A 25,549-nucleotide genomic window follows, 5' to 3' on the forward strand; every position below is an offset into this window, starting at 1 on the left:
CTGTGGGCTCAGGGGTGAAGACAGGGGTCTCAGCTGCTCTCTGTCCTGATGACAATGGAGAGCTGCCTGTCCATCTTCTCTCTCGCTGTCCTGGTGCTGCACAGCTCAGCCAGTAAGTGTTGAGTCTTCTCCTGTCCAGACAGACAACAACTGGAATTAAATTAAGTAAAGTTTTGATGGAAATGGAGCAATAAGTGGGTTGAACAATTTTTGAATTTTTATTTAACATTCAGCTTTGTGGGTATTCATCAAAAATATTATAACTGTATTTTATCTTGGTCTGTAAGTAAGGAAATATAATTAGCTGTGTCTAAATATAATTAGTTGCTTTTAATTTTTATTGGATTTTTTAAAAATATTCTTAAGATTTCTAAATATTATATAATAATAATGTTATAGATGGATACAGCAGAAGCTGGCCATTATCACCCTCTATTGATAATTTGTGAAAACATGGAGTGTATAAAATCTTTAAAAAGTTATTTAACTTACTCGTTACTGTAATAATAAACTTTATATATAAGTGATAATTTGAGTGATATGCTGTGACATGTGAAAAAGTCTTCATTTACTCGAAAACAAAAAAAGTGTGAGCAATAAAAAATGTTTCTAGAATAATATCATATTATACAGGATGATTCAGAAATACCCTGGGTTGTTTATTGTTTTATTTTGTTCAATTCTGACTCCTCAGTATTGTATTATTACAGACTGGTGCATTAATAGAGATACACGTGTTTTTAAATAGTGAATTATTATTGAGACTGATATTAAATTATTACAGACTGATGTATTAATAGATATACAGTTAATATGTTGTCACCACCTAAAGTGTTTATGCTAGAGAATTAAGACTGGAGTTTTAATGCTGCCATTATATCTTTGGTGTATTCAGACAGTCCAGGTTTCTATCGTTAGGCTGTGTGATATTCAGTTGCTGTGAAAACAAGTAGTTCCTCTAGGTGTTTTAAGAATATGTGTTCCAATATGATAGGAAGTTATGAATGTGAATTCTTCATTTTAAAGACATACAATTACATTTTGAAAATGTATTTTCAGTCATAAGACAATTACCTCTTGTATTTTTATAGTGTGAAAATAAAACGTGTATACTGTATGTATTTGTATTTGTATACCTTGTTCATAAAGACCAGGCTTGCTTGTTTTCACATTGAAAAGCACAGGCTGATAAAAGTTACATTCATTATTGGTTTATAAGCTATAAAATGAAAAATATTAACAAAATTGTGGAAATTCTTAGTATTGTAGGTGTATTATTATTAACTGGGGTCTCATCAGAAACTGAGGTGTAACATTAATAACATTAACAACTACAAGACATTGTGGCATTACAGGAAGAATTAAAAAATGGTAGTTGTGTTTTGTGTTTATACAGGATTTGTCTATTATTTAACAGCTAAATAATTTAATTTGTGTTTTTAGGTTAGTTATCTAATGACAGTTTTTTTTTGTAAATTGTGAAGTTTTAATAAGAATGCTTTATTGTTTTTGACTACATTAGGAATCTGAAATTATTATCAAATCCAATTATATAAGTATAAGTAATACAAATTAAATATTTAATTACATGTTATCATACAAATTAAATATTTAAAAATTAATTCGTAATCACAGGACTCAAGTTTAGATTTTTGAGCAGTTGCTCAGGACAACATCACAATAAATGTATCTGTGCCTATATGTTAAACCTGTTGAATTCAATTAAATTCAACTGTATTGTCATTAAACTTACACAGGTGCAAGGTATAATGAAAAGTGTTTCTCATTAGTCACTCAGGTGCATTATATAAATAGGACAGAAGATAAGACAATAGACAGTAACACAATAGCAAAAACAGTAACATGTAATAACATAACATAAATAACATGTAATCAAGTAATCAAAACTGTGCAAAATTCCGCAAACAGAGAAAATATTACAGGACAAAAACAGTGCAAGGTAATTCTTGGAAAAGTGCAAAAATAGTATGGTTAAAAATAGTATGGTTAATTAATAAATATTAAATATTATTACGACCGGTACAGTTTTACTGGGCTGTCTGGTATTTTTGAAAAATGTTGTTCTTTAATATAATTTAATCTGATGATCATGTGTTAAGTTTAGATGTTGGCAGGTAAAGGCTAGAAAATCATTGTCAACAATTCACATACAGACAATGGGAATATACACCTCACACACATTTCAGCACAACATGTGAAGTACCTGTCAGCCTCTGACCACTGTTGTGACCACAGGTCCCACTAACACAGAAACACTGGTCCCAGGACTTGGAAGCCACAGAGTTAGTACAGTGTCCAGTACAGTGACCACAGTCTCCTGGAACCCAGGACCAGCCATCTGAGGTTCTATAGTCATTACAGCCACTGCCCGCCGTAGTGACCACAGTATGCAGAAGCGCTTTTCTGTTTAATTTAAAACTCAGCTTTATGGATATCCCTTAAAATTATAATTGATGCTATAAATAAGGGAGCTTATATAATTAAAAATAATTATAAATAATAACAAGAATTTCACCTCTACAATTAATCATAATATTAATTCAGCTTATATGAATTTTTAAACTATTTTCTATTAATGCTGTATTAATAGTTTTATATGCAGTTATACACTATTACACACAACACAGACTAAGGATAGTGTTTTTTAAGTACTAACATATAATTATTATAACTATTAATATTGTAGATATTTAGCAACCTTATCAAAAATGATATACAACTTGACAATCCCTTATCTATTACCTTATCTATTACCACAATAATAAAATACAAAATTTTAGCTGTAATTTTGGTGTGCTAGGACTTGTGGAAATTTTCCCATTTGCAAACAAATAGGAATACAAATGTTTTAACAATAATACAACATCTTCAAAATATTTACCAGGGGTTGTTTATTTCATTGTGCTCAATTCTGCCCTCTCTAACAGGTATAATAACACACTAGTGTATTAACAGAGATCAGTGTGTTTTTAAACACTGTTGTATTGATCGGACTGATATTTAATTTTACACACTGATGAATTAATGTGTTATTAAACACTGGAGTATTTTTAGACTAATATTTTAAATGAGATAAGTGTGTTATTTAATACTAGAGTATTATTGAGACTCCAGTATTATTACCATTGACACATTTTGTATTTGCTGTATTATTAAAGTAACACTAAAATAATAACATTATAACATTATGGAAATGTTATTAAAAAATAGAGTATTTTGAGAGAAGGTGACAATTTTAGTGCAAAGAACTATTACAGACAGGTGATCAGAGATAAAAGTATATTTAAGGCCCGTTTCCGATTAACAAATAATATTAGTAACTATTGCAGGTGAATGTGCTAATACAAATAGGAGTACTGAAGGTAAATGTATTAAAATATTTTTGATCCATGGTTATTTTTGAGAATGATTACAGTAGTTTTAGATACTATGGTAATTATATTACAGAAGGATCTAACATTGTAACATGATTGAGGACAAGACATATAGTTGTGTTTATTTGTTATAACAGTCACATTCAGGTGGTAGGTATTTGTATTACAGTGTGTTGTAGTTTTCTGACCTGAATCCATACTGGGTGCTTTTAGACAACAATGTCCAGTTTCAGAGTCCTGAGGCAAATCTTGTAGTTTTTTCAACTTTAAACAAAAGTTTGGGATCTGTTCAGACTAGAGTTTTATTTGAGAAATGTGTCTATTATGTTGGAAGAAATGTGTATTTGACCCGGAAGTCCTTCATTTTGAAGAGAGAAAGGTTTAATTATTTTTTCCATGTTTATTCTGCATTTGACTGATACTTCACAGCTAAATGAATTGTTGTTTGTAAGTCTTAGATAACTAATGATAGGGATAATCTTTCTTACATTATGGAATTTGAAAAAAAAGATTAATAAAAACAACCTGTGCACTGTGATTCTAGAATATATTATTAAGTGCAACTATTCAATTCAATCTGTGAATTATGTACTAAGAGGTAAAAGCTAAAACACATTGTTCACATATTTATCATGTAAGCATAGCAAAAAATATATGAATAAAAAGTAGTATTTAAATGAATTGTAGCATATAGTGTGTAATGGAAAAAAATATTTCACACTCCAAACTGAAGGTGATTGAAAATGTAATCAAAAAGAACAAATCTAGTTACTGTAAATGTGCCCTGGACAGTAAGTATACACACTTCACGTACAGTCTGGGCTGGGACTGACTCAACAGCAACATTCCCTTGAGTGCTCACCCTGTCATTCAGACTGGGTCAGGACGTCTTTCAATTAAACCTTCAGTCTTTCATTCAGGCTCCCAGTCACACTAATCACCTCTTTATTTGAAACTGTTCAGAACACCGAATCTCCATCATTAGAGCTAAACCTTGTGAACCTAGCGATCACATTACTCTCATAGTCAAGTTTATCACTTGGTTATTTTAATTTCTCACTACTCCTGCTCTTCGATCCTGAAATATTTTCTGTGTTTTAATTCTTTCCTTTTCCTCACTGACTCTCCAGCATTTGTTTTCTTTATTTCAGCTGGGAGACAGGTGTCCCTCTTTATTTTTTCTTTCTGCTCACCTTTTTCATTCAGCCCAGCAACCTGCATTCGATCTGTTACTCCCTGATCATTCAAACTCTGAAAGAGCTCAAAGTCCCGTGCCTGGGTTTCAATTATATCTCCTGCTGCAGATTTTCCATCTTTCTGCAGCATTACACTTCACATATTTCAGCACAAGTTGTGAAGCATCCATCTATTAAGAAAATATTTTTATTGATTCTGTTTTGGATTTTATAACTTATTTTCAAAGTAGACCATTAAAAAGACTTATCAGTGTTTAAATCAGTGTCTGATACAGACATGTGGTCAGTGTGCACTGCTAAGTACATGTGGGGCCTGAGACCCAGATACACCAGATACACCAAACCTGGTTTCAGTCATTCAGCCTTCTGACACCACAGCCACTGTCCACTGTACTGACCACAGCTTCCAGAAACCCAGAACACCATCATTACAGTCACTGTCCACTATACTGACCACAGCTCCCAGAAACACAGGAACACACTCATTACAGGCACTGTCCACAGTCCTGACCACATTTTCCAGAAACACAGAAACACCGTAATTACAGCTACTGACCACTGTACTGACCACAGCTTCCAGAAACACAGGAACACCGTAATTACAGCTACTGACCACTATACTGACCACAGCTTCCAGAAACACAGGAACACCATCATTACAGCCACTGTCCACTATACTGACCACAGCTTCTAGAAACTGAAGAACATAGTCTTTACAGCCATTGTCCACTCTACTGACCACAGCTTCCTGAAACACAGGAAGACCATCATTACAGCCAACTGACCACTATACAGACCACATTTTCTAGAAACACAGGAACACCATCATTACAGCCACTGTCCACTGTACTAACCACAGCTTTTAGAAACACATGAGTACAGTCTTTACAGCCACTGTCCACTGTAGTAACCACAGCAGAACAGCCCTCTGCAGTCACACAGTGATATGGACAGAGAGATATATAACAGGATCTGGACACAGGTGTGTGGAGGGAGAGGTAAGATGGCTGCTGGTGGACTTCCTGTCACTCCACTGTCTCTTGTTCCCCATGGGAGAGACTAGCAAACCAATCAAACAGGTAAAACAAAATAAAAATTCCAGATGTGCTTCTAAAATGTCTTAGTATAAAAATATCCTGTAGACGTGGTGATAGGGATTGTTTCTCTCTCTCTGCAGGCAGTGCTGATGTGAGGCTGGTGAATGGTGCCAGTCCCTGTGAGGGGACAGTGGAAGTGTATCATGGTGGAGAGTGGGGGACAGTAATTCACTATGGTTGGGATCTCAATGATGCTACAGTGGTGTGCAGACAGCTGGGCTGTGGATCTGCTGTTTCAGCACCAGGAGGAGCTCACTTTGGACCAGGGTCTGGATCAGTCCTGCTGAATCAGGTCAACTGGAAGGGGTCAGAGGCTGTGCTGAGGGACTGTGGAAAACAAGAAGTGAAAAAGATTAGCTATTATCAGGATCATGACTGTGATGCTGGAGTGATCTGTTCAGGTAAGAGACACAGACTCTCTCCAGTCTCAAGCACTGAGGATAATTAAAACTCCTGCACCAATCTAGAGTCCTTCATCGTTTGTCCATCCTCCCATTGCTGCTGCTCCTGTCCTGCTGAGAGCTGTAACAGCACTCATCCCTGTCACTGTGTGTCTTTTCTCCTTCAGGATTGTATTTCCTGCAGTCTGTTGAAAAGATATTGAAAACTGTCTGAAACCCCCAACCCCACCTGTATGATTACTGTTAGGTTTTACAATTGACCAATAAAGAGGCCAAAGGACAGTGTTTGATCATAAGGCTGTAAATCTACAAATAAATTTACAGTATGTGACCGATAGATCAGTATAAACAAATTTATTCTTGGTCTTGATTTGAAAACTACTGTTTGTCTTCCTTGTAATTCACCAGCATCATTTTCACTTACAGTTCTGCTGTGTCTCTAATTGTGTCTCTAATTCAGATTCAAAGAGCTGTATTGATCAAAGAATTACAGCATTGACATTGAACATCAGTTGCTTTTCTCTGACATATTTACAAACATTACAACAACTACAACATTCTCTGAGATTGAGTGAAACAAATTAGTTACAACAATATCTTAAAAACTATAGAAATAAAAACTATAGAATAAAAACAGTATGACTGATATGTATTCTCAAAATTTAATCTATTACAAAGTAGAGGAGATCTCTCAGCTTCCTGGTCCATTTGGTAGTCAGTATTGATCCAAGGATCTCATCCACTGTTTCTTCAAGAAAGCTGGGATATCTGGGTAACCTGTTCCATATTCCTACAATCCTTTAGCAAAGGTGCCCTCAGTTCATAGTGTACATATGTAACCTTTTTAAATACATAATGAATACAATCACATTCTTAGAAACTAACTAAAAAATCAGATGTAACATCTCAGAAAATGTCCTTCTCCCTCTGTTCCATGTCTTCCAGGGTTCAGGTTTCAGAAAAGAAAAACGCTTTGTAAGTTAGTGTCAAACCCAGAAGCCAGCTGCTGTAAACAGGCAGGTCTTTGGATGAACACAAATACAGCCTTCATTTCCAAAGTAGTGTTTCATTATTTACAGAACAATAAAAACAACCCAAAAACAAAAAAAAAAACTAAAGCTAAACATTTGAATGAGCATCTTCACATGAACTAATACAACAGGCAGTTAAGCTGCTTACCAGCTCTTTAATATCTTTCTCAAAAGTGATCAGTCCCTTCCTTCTGCTCCCATCTCATCAGGGTGAACTGCTTCCTGCTTTTAAATGTCAGCTTACAGGCGACTGAGGATGGCAGATCAATCTTCATGGGTTTGACAGAAATCACAATCTTGTCTTGTCTCCACATGCTCATCCCTTTACAAATTAGAAAATAATATGTAGGCACTGTACCTGAAATAAGGTCACATATGCACACGTCTGTAGCCAATATATACTATAAATACATGAAGAATAATACTGTTTCTATTAATCTTAATAGAAGTGAGCTTTGGTAATTGAGCCTATACTTCCTAAGGGTCTGTTTCTCTTTACTGTCTTACCCTCAGCTAGTGTGTGTTGTCATATTGTCCAGAGTGTCTGTCAGTGCCCAGGTCAGACAGTCCTGCTCCAGCAGTGCCAGACTGTGACAGTCCTGGTCTTGTCCAGAGTGTGTGTCAGTGCCCAGGTCAGACAGTCCTGCTCCAGCAGTGCCAGGCTGTGACAGTCCTGGTCTTGCCCAGTGTGTGTGTCAGTGCCCAGGTCAGACAGTCCTGCTCCAGCAGTGCCAGGCTGTGACAGTCCTGGTCTTGTCCAGAGTGTGTGTCAGTGCCCAGGTCAGACAGTCCTGCTCCAGCAGTGCCAGGCTGTGACAGTCCTGGTCTTGTCCAGAGTGTGTGTCAGTGCCCAGGTCAGACAGTCCTGTTTCAGCAGTGCCAGGCTGTGACAGTCCTGGACTTGTCCAGAGTATCTGTCAGTGCCCAGGTCAGACAGTCCTGCTCCAGCAGTGCCAGGCTATGACAGTCCTGGACTTGTCCAGAGTATCTGTCAGTGCCCAGGTCAGACAGTCCTGCTCCAGCAGTGCCAGGCTGTGACAGTCCTGGTCTTGTCCAGAGTGTGTGTCAGTGCCCAGGTCAGACAGTCCTGTTTCAGCAGTGCCAGGCTGTGACAGTCCTGGACTTGTCCAGAGTATCTGTCAGTGCCCAGGTCAGACAGTCCTGCTCCAGCAGTGCCAGGCTATGACAGTCCTGGACTTGTCCAGAGTATCTGTCAGTGCCCAGGTCAGACAGTCCTGCTCCAGCAGTGCCAGGCTGTGACAGTCCTGGTCTTGTCCAGAGTGTGTGTCAGTGCCCAGGTCAGACAGTCCTGTTTCAGCAGTGCCAGGCAATGGGGAATCTTTTCTTTGAGTATATGACATGCCATTCTGCTTCTGTGAATTTGGTGATATGGATCAGTTTTTTTTTCTTCTGTATTTATTAAGTCTACATCCCTAGCTACACTGGGAATCATGAATTGTAAGAAGCAGTTCGAAAATGGATGGATGGATTTGTGATCAGTTTCTATTTTTACTTATTCTACAGTCAAATGTGTTCCACAGGTGGCATCTTCAGCACTGTGGTTATTGCTATGAACATGTGGAACAGCTGGAATGAGGGTGATAGTTTGATTTGTAGTATTACACAAACTGATTAATTTAGTGTCTCTGATTTTCATATCTTGTATTTGCCCCAGCGTAAAGGTAATGATGCACTGAACACCTTCTTTGGAGGCACATGTTAGAGCACAGAGGTGGAGATTGATGATTTAGAGTCTTTGATCTTAATAGAGTTTAACATTCATCTACAATTATTAGATGTACATGTATCTACATTATTTCTGGAGGAAAACAATCAATTTTACATTCAGTAAAAACATTCAGCCCTAAAAGATTTTTTGGTTTAACTATCTGATGTTGACCTTTCAGATTGTCTTCTGACTCTCCTCTCTTTCATTTCATTTTTATTTATATCCTATTATCTACTTTTTTATCTATATCTATCCTATTATCTATATTCTTATTGAAAGCACTCTGCATTATTGTACAATTGATTGTAATAGTGTATGTATTTCTAAAATGTAATTTTCTACGCCAAATTGTAGGTGTAAATCTGTTTATGAATGGAACAATAAGAAGTCAAGATTTAAATTGAGAATCTATCATATTTATTTTTTCACATGAAGTTGGTTTATTTTCATAGGGTAGTAAGTTTAATTCTCACAGGCACCAGGTTCAGTGGCAGTGAGCAATGAGCTGCACTATGAGAGATTACCTGCTCAGACTGACAGCCTGTAGTTCTCTATTGCAGGTTTTGTGAGGCTGGTGAACGGACACAGTCTCTGCTCTGGGAGAGTTGAGGTGAATCTCAAGAACACCTGGACCTCAGTGTGCGACTCTGACTTTGACTGGCAGGATGCAGAGGTTGTCTGTCGGGAGCTGGACTGTGGGGCTCCTTCGGTGATACACAGAGGCGCTCATTTCCGACAGGGCCAGGGTCCAGTCGGGTCAGAGCAGTTCCAGTGTACAGGACAAGAGTCCAAGCTACGGCACTGCCCCACTGCAGCCAGGCCAGAGCAGAGCTGCTCCCAGAGCAGAGCTGTGGGTCTCACTTGCACAGGTAAGATAAGATCACTTAACTAAAGGCAAGGTTGTTGTCATTTGTGAGTATTGTAGTATTTGTGAGTATTTGTGGGTATTGCAGAGGCAGTGTATGAGACTTGTGTAGGACTAGTGTAGCACTGATGTTGGACAGTCCCTGTGTCCCTGGAGGTCACATCTTAATTAATATCAGCTGTGGACCTCCAGTTGGCCTATATATAGGTAAATGAGAGATCTAGTGAGACATGAGGAGCAAAATAGATTACCAGTGTCCAGGAAAATTATTTGATTGAGACTTTGTTTTTGTTTTTATTTTTATTCATGTCTTGGATTTGTTAATTTTAGTTGTTTTGAGTCAGATTAGGACAGGGAGTTAGCCGAAGACTTTTCTTTTTGTGTTTGTTGTGTTTTCAGGTTCACAGCTAGTTACTTTTTTAAATTTTTCTTACTGATAGGACCTCGCATATAACTGTGATATTATTTAACTAACGTTGTATCTGAGATTGTCAAATAAACTAGTACTCTGGTTTGTTTTTTCAAAAACAGGCACAAGTGCAGTTTGGTTTTGGTTTTTTTTGCGGCTCATTGTTAGCCACAACGGGCACACCTGCACACTCTCTAAGTTTTGGGAAGGCTAGGTGGGAGCATAACACAACGCTCTTCTTCAGGTCTAAGGCTGGGGTTGTAGTGATGAAAAATAAAAGTGAAAGCCTTCAGCTTGGAGGCTGATGATCGGGCAGTATTTGTTCTGCGTCTTCTTCTCCTGGTTGTCCTTCCTGGTTTCATCAGGCCTGGAGCAGGGAGCACATTGTCTCCTGTGAGCTTCACATCACTATCTTAGGTGCTGGGAAAGCTTGGCAAAAATAAAAAGTAACACATCTTGAAGAAGCCTTAACATGGCATCACAATATTTGTTCTTAGTCAAAGCTTTCTGTTGGTCTCTCGGTCACTGAGAGCTGGATGTTACAGTTTTTTCATCTTATTGATTTTTTTTTTATTGTTGTATTTCATGTGCCCTGTTATGGTGTCATGCTGATGAAGTTCTCTCTTATCTGCAGGATACACAGGGTTCAGGCTGGCGAACGGCTCGGACTCCTGCTCTGGACGAGTGGAGCTGCAGTACGACAGTAAATGGGGGACAGTGTGTGATCAGTGCTGGGACCTCACAGATGCCAGTGTTCTCTGCCAGCAGCTGGGCTGTGGGGAGGCTGTAGCAACACCAGGACAGGCCTGGTTTGGACAGGGCAGTGGACCAGTATGGGCTGATGTGTTTGATTGCAGGGGGAATGAGAGCCGTCTCTCAAACTGCTCTGTCTCCTCATGGGGGAGAGCAGTGTGCTCTCATGGACAGGACGCAGGAGTCATCTGCTCTGGTGAGAATGCAACCATCAAACCAATTTACATCTTGATAATTAAACATGTTAACTACTAAAAATATATGAACTCGGGACATGCAGCCATTACATGCAGAATGTAAATGTGATTTTGACACATTGCTGGTGCTCCACTTCCATCAATCTTGAACTTGAACTTGAACTTTATTGCCATATGTAACCGGTACTGGTACAATGGAATTCTTACTTACAGAAAGTCTCTCGATTGTAAAACAAGTGTAAAAAAACAAAACAAAGTGCAAACAGTGCATCAAGACAATGTACAAACAAACAATAGACAATGTGCAAGTAAACATGCAGGCAGTTTGAATGTAAACAATACAGACGTGTAAACAATGACTGGAGACGTACAATAAATAAATTACAATGAGGTAGATGGTGATGGTGTGGGTGTGGTCCGAGGGGGATGGCTAAATGTGTTCGCCAGTCTCACTGCTTGTGGATAGAAGCTATTGAAGAATCTAGTGGTAAGTGTCCGTATGCTCTTATATCTCTTGCCTGAGGGCAGTGGGGTGAAGAGCTCATGCCCTGGGTGGTGACTGTCCTCTGTGATGGCCAGAATTCTACCACGGCAGCGGTCCTCATAGAGCTGTTTAATCTCGGTGAGACTGCAGCCGATGATCTTCTGGACCATATTGACCATTCTCTGCAGTGCCTTTCTTTCTCGCGAAGAGGTGTTGCCATACCACACGGTGATCCCGTTGGTGAGGACGCTCTCGATAGTGCAGCGGTAGAAGTTCACCAACACATGTATTGGCATCCCCCATCGCATCCCCCAATCTGTTGGATCCTAGTGAAAAATTGTCTTTTAAATTGAAATTCCAACCGTTTTCTAACAGCTTCATCCAATTTAGGGTCATGGGGGAGTTAGAGCCTACCCAAGCAAACAACAGGAGAAAGTGATACCAGTCCATCACAGTGCACACACAGACACAAACACACACCGATACCTGGGGCAGTTATCCCAAAATCTAAATAACCTGTCAGAATGTTTCTGGACTGTGGTAGGAAATCCACGTGAACATGGGAAGAACATGTAGGTCATTAGTGCTGTGAGGCAAGCAATGTTAACTACTGCACCACAATGCCATCCAATAAATGAAACATGATGTCCAAACATTTTGTTGAAAAACTGTTAATAATGAACATTGGGTGGAGTGGTGGCTCTGCGGCTAAGGATCTGTGCTTATGGCTGAAAGGTTGCTGGTTCAAATCCTGTGACTGGCAGAGGAATCCTACTCTGTTGGGCTCCTGAGCAAGGCCTGTAACCTCAACTGCTCCAGGGGTGCTGTACAATGGCAGATCCTATGCTCTCTCCCTGTCTGTGTGTGTCTCATGGAGAGCAAGCGGGATATGTGAAAAGATAATTCTTAATGCAAGGAATTGTTTAGGGTTAATAAAGTGATATTATTATTATTTAAAAACAATGCTTCTTGAGGTTGAACACATGGATGTGTCATGTTAATTTTACCAAAAGATAACGATGAAATCAGTCAGGTATGAACAAATTTTCCATCCTTTCACCTGGACAAAACAAATTCTCCATCTCTGTGGGCTGGTTTTATGGTACTGATATCTGACTGACAATAAAACGTGATGTTCATTTATTTTTTAGATTCATCCTTGTCAGCTCTAGATGGTGGAGTCCAGCTGTCAGGAGGAGAGAGTCACTGTGATGGCCGGGTGGAGGTTCACTACAACAGCACCTGGGGGACACTCCTCCAGCACTCCTGGAGCTACAGAGAGGCCTCTGTGGTCTGCAGACAGCTGGGCTGTGGCTCAGTGGTGCAAATATACAACTCCTCTCTGTATGAGACAGGCGACAGTGCTGTGTGTCTAACAGGTATTCAGTGCTCTGTAGTACAAGTCTATAACTCCTCTCTGTATGGGACAGTGACAGCACTGTGTGTCTGACAGGTATTCAGTGCTCCGGGGACGAGTCTCACCTGGTGAACTGCAGTTCTCCACAGACAGTTAGCTGCAACACTGGACAGGATGTTGCCCAGCTCTGCTCAGGTAGGAGCCATTCAAAGTATTTTTGACTGTTATCATATGCAGATTGATATGTAGGACATAAAAGACAAACCCTAAAAGATTTGTCACAAAATATAACAGCTGGACCTGTTAAGAGTTAAAATATTGTATGAAGTGATATTTGTTCCTATTTTAAGTCTTTTGTCCATTAATATAGACTGATAATAGAGCTGGGATAAATGTTTCCTGAAACTTGAGCATGTCTGTAGAAGAAGCTCTGTATATTGTTCGATCCAATCATCCCTTTCTGTAGAGATGCAGTGTTTTGTCATCAGGTTAATGCACTGCTGACCACAGATGTGAGGCCTGTGCTTCTAATTCATTAAGATCTCCTTTCTTGCAGTTGTGAGCAACAGAGATGAAAACTGAGAATATTTGCATGACAAGTCAATACATTAATAAAGAACAATGAAACTCTACAGCCTAAGGAAACAAACATTTTATCTATTCATTTTTTTGAAAGAATGATTGGTGGGCATTACCAGAACATATGGATGTAGATGCACTTACTACATCATAAGCATTGAAAAGTACTGGTTTATTAGGTCCATAAAAACAATCTTTTAGTGTTATTAATGATATATAATGTTTTATCTTGAATGGGCTGGATTTCCATTGATATAACAAGAAAATAAACATTAAAACATTCAGAATCTGTCACGCCCGACATCCCTCCCTAGAGGGCGCTTCACTGCTCCCATTATTGTTCGTGTGATTAAGCTCTCCAGGTGTACCCTTTTAGTGTTATTATTTAAGACCAGCTCTTCCAGTCCTCGGGGCTCATCATTAGGGTAAGATGTTGCGAGGCCCGCCTAGCACCAGGACACCCTACGCCCGTCTCCTGAGGGCATAGGCCTCATCCCCGACACCTCCCACTTCCTGAGCCCGGGGGCTGGAGGATCTCGCCCCGTCACCCTTGGACCTCCATGTTTTGTTTGTCTGTGTGCTCCCCCCTCCCGGGGATTTTAACTTTGTTGCGTCCCAGGATGGATTTCTAGTTGATGGACTCTCGGACTGTGCTTTGACCTGCCTTTGGACCCGTTTGGATTTGGATGCCGTTTTGTCTTCCTCGTACACTGTCTCACGGACTGTCACTATTATTTTGTGCACTATTAAACCCCTGTGTGTTCCTTTTTACCACGCCTCCTGTTTTCTCCAGCTCTTACCGCATCGCATAGGGTCTTCTACAAGATCTGACATGGATTTCAGTCCGTGTTCGTGACATAATCTTAACAAATCCATTGGAGATGGAGTCTCAGGTTGTCACAGAATCCAGGGGAAATTTCCACCTGGAAGAAAGTGCCCTTAAACATCTTGGGGTGCAATATCTTGTGAAGTATAGACAGTAGAGGCCTGGACCAGGGCTTGGATTGAAGATAAACCCTTGGATATTAAACCTGAATCATCACATTTCTCATATGTCTTAGTGACATAGGCAGTGCTAGAGAGGCTATATATAGGATTTAAGCAGTAAAAAAGAAGACTTCTTACAAACTGATTGCTAGAATCTGATTGATCTGCACTTGACTGACATGCAGGCAATGAAGATTAAACAAAAACTTGTTTTTTGCTCAGCATTGCCCCAAACAGCAATGATATCTCTCTAAGCCTCAGAATGGTCAGAATTCATTGACTTATAGCTATTTCTATTCGGGTTTTCTACAGACACTTAGTTTGAAGACAGGGTAAAAATCCATAGTTTACCCCTTGTTATATAAAACATTTTTCCCTTATAACTCTATAATCTGAAATCCTCTATGATGCATAAACAGGCTAACCAGAGAATTACCCTGCATCCTAAATGAACAGAATATGTTCTCACTAATATAATGCCGAAAAGTGAATGAAAATCTACTTTCTATTCTAAACCTCCAACTAGGAGAGAATGCCTTTAGCCTGAGGATTGCACAATAAAGGAAACCTGAAAATGTTTTAATGTTCTTAAATTACAAGACTGCAAGGTCTCTTAAACAAGGTTCCATTATTTAACTAGAATTTTATCTCCAGTTCTTCTTGTCTGACATGCCTCCTCTCTCTTCCTTCCTTCAGTTACCTCTCTCTTCTTTCTCTTTGTTTATATTTTATCCTGTGAATTTAGTCTGATGACAACTCTAATAAGGAGGTAATTCGAGTAAACCAAAAGATTCACTTTGTTCCTCTGTGCTTACCAGTTCTGCAGATATGTAAACTAATATTTTTGAGACTCCTAACTTTTTTTTAAGAGTCAACGTTAGCTTGAATGACACCACTCCAGCCATAATGATATATATGTCTCTTTCCTAGCCCAGCACTCCCTCAGGCTAGATGAGGTAGGAGGTAATTGTATCAGCAATGTTTATAGAAATTCACACCTGAAGAAGGCTCCACGGCCGAAACGTTGTGTTTTTTTTCTTCTTTTTTTCAGCATGGAATAAGCCTATTGTTCCTTTGCAGCCTACGCATGCTGATGCAGCTACCCACCTGAACTACTATGTTTATAGGAATGTGTCTTTATCATTTGGTCCTGCCTCTCTCCTAGCCCAGCGCTCCTTAAGGCTGGTTGGAGCAGGAGGCGATTGTGCTGGGAGGCTGGAGGTTTATCACAATGGCTCCTGGGGGACAGTCTGCGATGACTCCTGGGACCTGGCAGACTCTCAGGTGGTGTGCAGGCAGCTCCGGTGTGGGACGGCCCTCAGTGCCCCAGTGCCAGCCTCCTTCAGCCAGGGAACTGGACCCATCTGGCTGGACGAGGTGGGCTGTATGGGGAACGAGTCGTCTCTGTGGGAGTGTCCTTCAGCAGGGTGGGGACAGCATGACTGTGGACACAAGGAGGATGTGAGAATCCTGTGTTCAGGTAAACGAACGAAAAAAAAATCATCCATATTCTCGAATTCCACAACGTGGATATGGTTTGCATTTGGAGTGCTTAAATATATCCTACTGAGGAAAATTCAGTTCAATACAGTTTAGTTTTATTTGTATTTTTTCAATGGACATTGTCACAAAGCAGCTTTACAGATTTCCAGGCCTGAACCAAGGCTCGAAAGGGGGAGCCTATCCTCCTCTGTTAATTAAAATGAACAGACATGGTGAAAAAGATAGTATTTTTATTTCAGTAATGTGTAGTGAGGTCCAGCAGTGTCTGGAATGTTCAGTAGTTTCCTTTGGTTGAAATTTCTCTGGGAAGTTGAGTTCGACAGGTAGAAGGAGCTGGATTCTGGGCCTGGCTTCCTAACACTCCACCTCAGAATAGACAAGAAATAAAGTATTAGTGAATGACAACGAAAACAGAAATTGGTAGGTTGCGTGGCTTGTTTTTCCTTAATATTTATCCAAAGGCTAGACTGAACAAATATGTTTTTAACCCAGATTTGAACGCTGGGAGTGCGTCTTAATTCCACACATCTGCGGGGAGGCTATTCCAGAATTGGGGAGCTCTATGAGAAAATGCTCTGTTGCCAGCTGTGACTTTTTTAATTCCAGGAACAACTAGGTAACCTGCTCCTTGTGATTGAAGTGTACGAGAGGGATTATAAGGGACTAAAAGATCACTCAAATATTTTGGGCCAAGATCACGCAAAGCTTTGTAAAAAGAGACTAAGATATAGTTATGATACAGCTGGGAATGCTGTAGAACCACACAGTCCTGTCACCTTCATATCAACTGTGTTATTGTACAGCTGTCCTTGTTTCATTACGTGAGTCAGTTATAACTGGATTAGTACGGGAAATGAGACTGGTTGCTGTTCACATTGTTTGCTTGTAGTTTCTTACCAGTTCAGAATGAAATGCTGTCTTGTCAGGGTTTGTTTCCTTTGACTTTCCTTGCTGTCTTGATAGATCATACTCTCCTGAGGCTATCTGCAGGCTGTTCAGGACAGGCAGAGGTTTACTACAATGGCACCTGGGGCAGCATCTGTGCCAACAGCATGACAGACACTACAGCTGCAGTGATCTGTAAACAGCTGGGCTGTGGAGACAAGGGCACCACTAGAGAGACAAACTCCAGGCTGAGCCCTGATCCCAAATGGCTGGACTTTGTCTCCTGCCGCAAACACGACTCCACCCTGTGGCAGTGTCCCTCCTCCCCCTGGGGCCAGAATGACTGCACAGACCGAGAAGTGGCTAATATCACCTGCTCAGGTACAGAGGGAAGAGTAATGCTCTGTAAATTAGTGTTCTGCCATATTTAGAACAGACAAAAGCTTTAAACTGAATTCTTATTAATTTATATCCAAACATGTATAAAAATGAAAGCAATGTCATTGTTATTTATTTTATAATAATAATGTTTTTATATGATTATTAATCTTTGAAGGTCCTAGAAAAGAAGCTGACAGAAGCACTCCAGCCCCTCAGGAAGAGCAGCCTCAGCTGTACTGCCCAGGTGAGTTCAGTGTGTAAAACACTCAGAGACACCGCAGCCCTGAGCTGAGGAACAGTAACCATACAGCTCTCTTCTAGAGCCACTCAGTACCTCACTGATCTCTACTACAGTCACTGAGCTAAATACACTCAGTAACCTCTCTGCTCTCATCTACAGTCACAGATCTGATGACACTCAGTAACCCTTCTGTTGACTTTCAGTCCCACTGGCTCTGCGCCTGGCTGGAGGCACTAACTGCTCTGGCCGGGTGGAGCTGCGGTATGAGGGCCCCTGGGGGACAGTCTGTGACGACTCCTGGGACCTGCAGGATGCCCAGGTGGTCTGCAGACAGCTGGGCTGTGGGGACGCAGTGAGTGCAGCAGTAGAGGCCTCATTCGGACCAGGGAGTGGCGCCATCTGGCTGGACGAGGTGAACTGCAGGGGCAGTGAGGTTCACCTGTGGGACTGCTGTCACTCTGGACTGAATCAGAGTGACTGTCGACACAAGGAGGATGCAGGGGTTACCTGTACAGGTGAGGAGAGTCTTAGAACTGTAGATGAACAAAGTAGGAGATTGATGGAGAAGATACACTGTTACACATATTCTATCACTGCTTAATATCTTAAGATCATCAGTCACAAGATCGGGATGTTGTGTAGCCCTGTGTGTGTGAACAGCACTAGACTTTAATTCTGAGCAAGACACCATTCATCCTGCAATCCTACATTTGACCTCAAGGAACACATGTAAAGATTTTTATTTTATTAAGACCACTCTGGATTCAGCTTGCTATAAAACCAAAGACAAAATAATGACAGTTCTCATATCTCTTTTACAGGTTTGTCAGAGCCAACATCCAGTCCAGCAACAGCTACAGGTGAACAGAAATCCTCCTTGTCAGTGATAACTCCTGTCTTTCTGTCTCTTCAGATTCCCAGTGTAGCTGTAATGTCTCCTCTCCTCTCTCAGGGTGAAGATCAGTGTTTTCAGATTCCCATTGTAGATCTAGTGCCTCTCTTTCCTCTACGCACCTGATCCTGAACCATCATAGCCCCATATGGGAAATGGGGGAGGACAGAACATTCCATCTGTCAAAGCGTACATGAGCCCAAGAGCACCTCTCCTGATCCCTGTTCATCCATTGTCTCCCCCTTTCTCAGGCAGAACCAGGACAACACCCCAGACACAGCTGCTGGGAGGTCTATCTGCCTCGCCCCTGGTCCTCCTGCTGCTGGGGGCTCTGCTCTTCGTGGTGCTGGCTCTGTTAGTGGGGCAGCTGATCCAGAACAGGAAGCTGAGGAAAGGTAGGGAGGGAACTCTCCATCCACATAGTGACCTCTAGTGGTCAGTTCTGTCACTCACATGGAACTGATATTTATATAATTACCGTGAGGAATAAACCTGGTAGAGAAAACCATTTGAAGTTTAAAAAAGATTATCAACAATTACAGATGGAGATATCAGGAAATTTGCAAATCCAGAAGCATAACATTTATGTGCTCAAATGTCCAAAGAAGGTTTAGTAGTCAATGTTTGATCTTGTACTCTGCTCCCTGCATGTTAACCCTGAGTGTCTGTTTCCTCACACAGCCCTATCTAAGGGAGCACTCGCCCCTTATCATGATGCCATCTATGAGAAAATAGAGTATAAACTGGCCAGAGAGGGAACCTACAGTGCCCCCAGGAGACGTGAGTGGAGAGAGTCTTCAGGTGTGATTGATCTCCACCCTCTGAGGAAGATCTGAGGAAAAATTGTAGAAAATCTAACCATCCTGGTTTCTGACTGGTTTTCTCAAGAGGTGTGTTAAGGTAGATAAAGAAAATGATCACATCACTATCCCTGGGCTGCCTTATAAAAAAAAGTATTTTTTAGTTTTAAACCTGTAGAGTTTACTTTCTCAACTGGTGTCAAACTAAGTGAAGAAAATCAACACAGCACGATTCTGGATCTGCCTTATAGACACAAACTCACATCCTGGCTTCTCTTCCAGTAGAGGACAGTGTGGTTGCTGTCTGACTGCAGGTAATATTGATCTGTTCTCCTGTTCACAGGGAGATTCCTCTCTGATGAGCTGCCCTCTGGATACGATGATGTGGAGGACAGTGAGGGAGACCCAGTACCAGGTGAGGGGAGGTGGAGTCAGGGGGCTCAGTGTGGGAGTGGGTGGTCTTCAGTCCAGTACTCACTCTCACCTCAAACCAGGATGCCATTTAGAGAACTTATGTAGACAATACTGAATTATACAAATAGAACCACATGTGTTTGATACCTTATAAAGCCAGCTCTTCAGTGTTGCCTCACACTAGCCTTATCTCGGCAGATCACAGATGCTGAGCAAAACTATAGCTGGTCAATACTGGGGTAGTAAACAAGGTGCTGCTCTAATTGGTTTTGATAGAAAAGGAGACTGGGGAACAGCATGCTGTAAAAACTGCCTTTCAGATCAGATAAATCAGCGACCCTAGAGTTATGGCTTAACTATACTCCACAAAACATTTAAAATCACACTACAGTAACTTTGCAGCTCTATGGTCAAAGTAAGTCTGAGTCCGGAAGTGTAAATTCTCTGTCTCTCTGTGTGGTTCAGGAGACTCGATACCCTCTCTGAAAGAAGAGATCCCAGAGTACTATGATGATGCAGTAACTGTAGCTCAGAGCCCAGATGCATTGTCAGGTGGGTTACTTCAGTCCAGTCAAATGGGGGAAACTCTGCACCAATCTCAGTGAGTCTGACTCTCTCTTTGATCTCAGCCTCTGAATATGGAGTCTGTGTTATCCTTCACCAGTCACATGAGTCTGACTCTCTCTCTGTGATCTCAGCCCTGCACACTCAGTCTGCTCCTCTTCAGTTGCTCATAGTGTCCACATCACCACTCTCTCCAAATACAACCAACCTTTCTCTCCCCTGATGTCCTTCAACATCTTATTTTAACATTTAGGAATTGTTTGAAATATATCACTGAAGTGAATAGGATTAGAAATCAGGTTCCCTGATCTCCTGTACTTGTCTGGAGTTTTAGTTCCTTTGTGATATTCAGTTAATCAGTGTGTTCTGAGGAGCTCCAGCAGTCCGGTGCTCTAGATGGCTCAGTGCTCTGATATGTGTCACTGAATCTGTGCTCTTTGTGGTTCAGGAGAGAAGATGTCCCCTGTGACAGAAGAGGCCCCAGAGTACTATGATGATGCTGTAACTGTACCTCAGAGCCCAGATGCCTTGTCAGGTGAGTTATTTCAGTCCAGTCCCATAGAGAAACCCTGTACCAATCCCAGTGAGTCTGACTCTCTCCTCTCACTGTGCACTGCACAGTACATCACACTGAGTCTGGATTTTGGGGCTCACATTACTGCTCTCTGTCCAAATATATTCATACAACAAAATCTAGGATTAATTTTAAATTTATGACAGAAATGAATAGGAGAGGAAATCAGGTTCCCTGATCACCTGTACTTAAGAGTCTGGTGTTTTAGTCATAACATGATGTTTAGTTAATCAGTGTGTTATGATGAGCTCCAGCAGTCCTGCGCTTTAGATGAAACAGTGTTTTGATGACTGATAGTGACATTGTGCTCTGTGTGCTTTAGGGGAGCTAATGTCTTCTGTGAAAGAAGAGGCTCCAGAGTACTATGATGATGCCATCACTGTGCTCCAGAGTCCAGACACTGTGTCAGGTGAATTATTATTAATAAGATTGAGTACACCCTGTACCAGCCTGCATTAACCTTTGTCGTTAGAAATTAGTCTTGACCTAATTTCGCATCTGCAAATAAATACTAACTGGAAGAGAAGAGATCTCTGACAGGCCAGTCTGTGTCAGAATGACAGAGACATTACTGACCTGCTCTTCTGTTCACAGGGAGACTCCTCTTTGATGATACACAATCTGGGTACAGTCATGTGGGGGACAGTGAGGGAGACCCCGCTTCAGGTAAAGGGGGCTACAGCCAGGGGGCTCAGTGTGGGCAAGGTGGTTCAGTAATGGGGAAGGCGACTCCCAGTAATCCATGTCAGTGCCACTTTCATTCAAGATAAGGGGGCATCAGGCATTTTGGGATCAATATTCGCCAGTACAGGCTGAGAGACTGTACTGGTACAAGGTTAGACTTCATAGATCAGAGTCTCATTGAAACCCAAATACTGACATACCCAGCCAATCAGATGTTTGAGGTTGATCAGCTGCTGATCTATTATGAGAGAGTGAGGTCTGGGCAGAGCAAAGCTCTGGATTCCCCAAGACCAGGAATTCTGTTCTCTGACTGCAAAAAGAATGAGTCCAGAAAATACTGTCAAAGTATTTCTTCACTGTGGTTTTAGAGCACTGGAACTTCATAAGCATAAGTGAAATCTGCACTGAACCATCAACTCATCCTAAAAAATACAATTTGATTTAAAAAATGTCCTATTCAAGGCTTTTGACTAAATGATTGTAACAACTGTTCTGTATATTGATTTTGTAGCATCCAGGTTCATAAAGAGAGAGATTTAACTGTAGGTCGTATTCTGTTTGATTTTTAAAAAAGCGGCTACTGTATATCTCTTCTTTTGGCCTGTGTAGGTGTTCTGTAAAAGTTAAATACTTGGTGACACTTTGTAGTTTCTCTGGGTGGTTAGGAAGTAGTTGCCTAAATTTGTACAATTCATGTGTGCTGTACATTTCTTCTGTGTGTTGTTTAGTGTGAGTATTGTCATTGTTAACAAATATTTAACTCATTGTGTCTGAAATATTACTTGTTTTCCCAAAGCTGTACCAAAGAACAAAGAACTAATCTGCCTTTAACTATACCAAAAGCTTGGGTATATTCTTAGCAAAATTTTAACAATTTTTACAAGGTGGGGGCTATGATTTTTTTAATTATTAATTTATCTACTCTGTCATTTCTGATATTCACCATTTTCATAACCCCTATTTGTAATTTGTAATATTATTTCAATACCTGATTCATTTGACAAACCGTATTTCAAGTATTAATTTTGTGATACTATCTATTTCTAGCATTGTTTATAGGCAATTAATTCCTATAGATTTTAAAATCGCACATATACAATTAAAAAAACTGCATACTGTACCCGTGATTAAAAATTGATGGGTCCAATTTTAATGACTTGCTAAACCAAAAATATCAGCTTAGAGTGTCCTACCTGTCCATCAGTTGTCCACTGCCTGTCTCTTACTCTGTGTCTCTGTTTCAGGTGTCCCCCACACTGGCCCTGGAGTGGACAGGGTCCTGCCCACACTGCCCTCTGAAGAAGGAGTCTCTGCCCCTGACAGGGCTGACTACGATGATGCTGGGGACGAGTCTCAGGGAGAGGATGGGTGCTGTGAGACTGACAGGGCTGTCTGGGAGAAGCTCCTCCTGCAGGTCTAGACACAGAAGAGCTCCACCAACAGAGTCACGCAGTCTTACAGCAGTTCTGAGCACTGAGACTGTCTGACACTGTCTGTGACCTGAGTCCACTTCACTCCACTGTTTCCACACTGACACTGTCTGTGACCTGAGTCCACTTCACTCCACTGTTTCCACACTGACACTGTCTGTGACCTGAGTTCACTTCACTCCACTGTTTCCACATTCAGACTGTGACCTGAGTCCACTTCATTCCACTGTTTCCACACTGTCCTCGGTGTCTGTGTCTACAGCACCTGCAGCTTGTGTTTTAGAAAAGGGAGGCTTGAACATCCCATTTCTGCTCAGTCTTTCTTCTTTTTATATTTTGATGTTTTAGAAATTAGAAATAAAACCATTCATTGATGTTCAATTCTGAATGTACCACTTTTGATGGTAACATTTTTTTTATAAATGTTATTAAAAAGATGTTTTGCAATAAACTTTTTAAACCCATTTTTATCTGCGTGTTATTTCTAATGTATGATATTAAAAGTATCAATAAAAAATTAAGGAGCCCTTGGCCACTCACAATGATAATATCCACCTCACAGGAAGAGGAAATGTAAATGTTTATCAACTTAGTCATATAAATTGATCTACACAAAGGACACTGTAGACAAAACCAGACACAACATAAGACAACCTGGTATTAAAATTTCCCTACAAGAAGGCACAGAATCCCAAAATCTAAAACTTCAGAAATGTTATAACTACAGACATCTACTAAAGCATCTGGATTTAAATGACAGGAACACAGGAGACTTAAAAGTTTGCTCAAACAATACACACTTTGATAGGTGTGACAAACTGACATTACAAAACTCATGATCATGAAAAAACGAGCCTTTTAAGCTCACTTCCTAAAATAATATCAGAATGTTTTAGGAGTTTAGGAGGAAACTGGAGCACCTGGAGGAAACTTATGCAAACATGGGGGACAACTTACAAACTCCACACAGATAGCGCACAGGGCAGGAATGAAACACAGAGCTCCAGCACTGCATGGTAGCAATGTTAACCATGGTGCCACCTGTAAAATAAATATAATTTGTGAAACACTAAGAGATTGTGTAAAACAATATTCTATATACTTTCACTCTGGATCTTTAACAATGTATTAAACCTTTTATGTTAGGTTGCCTGGTTTTGGGGAATTTTCCAAATTAAATGAAATTAGCAATTATTAACAGAATGTATTTCTACATATCAACACTATAATAAAATATGCAAAATATTATTGAATGATTTGAGTTCTATAATACTGATACAGTAATTGTGTTTGAAATGGTGTTTTCAGTCCTGTTACTGTTATTTACAGATGTTTTTAGCACCAAAACCAGACAATAACAGTTCAGTCTTTCCCACTTCAATCTGCATCTCTCCACTATATTCTCACCAGTGAGGAAGTTAAAGACTGGCTTCATACAAGTCACCCCACTGACCTGACATCTCCAGTTTTGTGTCCATTTCTTCTTTTATTGTTCCAGTCACTTCACAATAAAGCAACTCAGACCACTTGTATCCGCTTCCAGGAAGTAAGGACACGTATTTGCAAGAGTTTCAATTCTTAGTAAAAGCTCTAAAACACCTTCTATGCCGCACAGTGAGCAATCATGCCCTCTTCCTAGGAGGATAGAAAAATAGATAGAAAATCAATTACTAAAACCATTTTGTCCACTTCCAGAGAGCCCACACACTTAATTGGGAGGGTTTCAATTCAGAGTAGGAAAAAAAAATCTCTAAATTAAATTTTTATGCTGCACAGAGAGCACTTTCTTCTGTATGGCCAGTTAGCTCAGTTGGGTAGAGTGTGGTGCTAATAACACCAAGATTGCCCGTTCCTATACGGGCGAGGAGAGCTCCTTCTCTTCTGCCAAAACCCTTTGATCTTTCTTTCCATGGTGAAATATGATGCAAAGATACCACTTACTATAGATAGATGAGTGTGTTGCAGGTGAAGAGGAAAGTGCTAAAATATTTAAAATCTCATATGTGAAGAAAAGATAGAGTGTCACTATTTGCATAAGTGAGGCTTTTAAATAATCTTTTGGAAAGACACTCAAATCCAGCCTATTAAGTCTCAGGACCAGATGATTGGCTCAATACCCAGGTGAAGATAGTCAATCAGAGAACTTAGATATAAAAAGTGTGTCTGAGTGGAAGTTTATTAGTCTTTTAAGACAGGAATTTGGGTCTCAAGTCCTTTATGGGGTGGAGTGTGTCTCACTTCTGTGCTCAAATCCCAAGATTACACTCAAAGTGAGGACGAAGTGTGTTGCGGCAAATGTGATGTCAGATCAACTGCTTTTCCAGAAGCCAATGTGATATAAATTAAAGTTTTCATTTGACCGAGGATCATCGTGTGCTGAAATTGGTCCTGGAGAAGTGCATACTGTATGGCAGAAGGTTTGTACTGTTTATAATAATAATTATAATAATAATAATTGCTTACACTTATATAGCGCTTTTTCTGGACACTCCACTCAAAGCGCTTTACAAGTAATGGGGATCCCCTCCACCACCACCAATGTGCAGCATCCACCTGGATATACTGTGTCAGAGTGGCCAATAGCTCCCTGTTGTTATTACAATATTTTAGATAACTAAATATTTCTTGTGCATCACTGTTCTTATAGTAGTAAAAAGTAGACATTTTGCTATGAGAAGCTGGAATGGGTTCATGGAATGAC

The 25,549-nt window shown here is 40.4% G+C and overlaps 1 protein-coding gene across 1 annotated transcript; it reads left to right on the forward strand.

Moving 5' to 3' along the window:
- Window positions 1–54: 54 nt before the first annotated feature.
- LOC148825738 (antigen WC1.1-like) lies at window positions 55–22,838 on the forward strand. Its single transcript, XM_088926337.1, has 15 exons — window positions 55–112; window positions 5,769–6,089; window positions 9,410–9,718; window positions 10,758–11,072; window positions 12,709–12,936; window positions 13,011–13,109; window positions 15,646–15,960; window positions 16,947–17,249; window positions 17,425–17,493; window positions 17,694–18,005; window positions 18,634–18,777; window positions 19,064–19,162; window positions 19,526–19,597; window positions 21,329–21,478; window positions 22,663–22,838. Exons 1-15 carry the CDS (start codon window positions 55–57, stop codon window positions 22,836–22,838), a joined length of 2,970 nt encoding a protein of 989 aa, XP_088782463.1.
- Window positions 22,839–25,549: the final 2,711 nt, after the last annotated feature.

Source organism: Atractosteus spatula, chromosome 10 (genome assembly GCF_055471065.1).
Source record: "Atractosteus spatula isolate fAtrSpa1 chromosome 10, fAtrSpa1.hap1, whole genome shotgun sequence".
Classification (NCBI taxonomy): Eukaryota; Metazoa; Chordata; class Actinopteri; order Semionotiformes; family Lepisosteidae; genus Atractosteus; species Atractosteus spatula.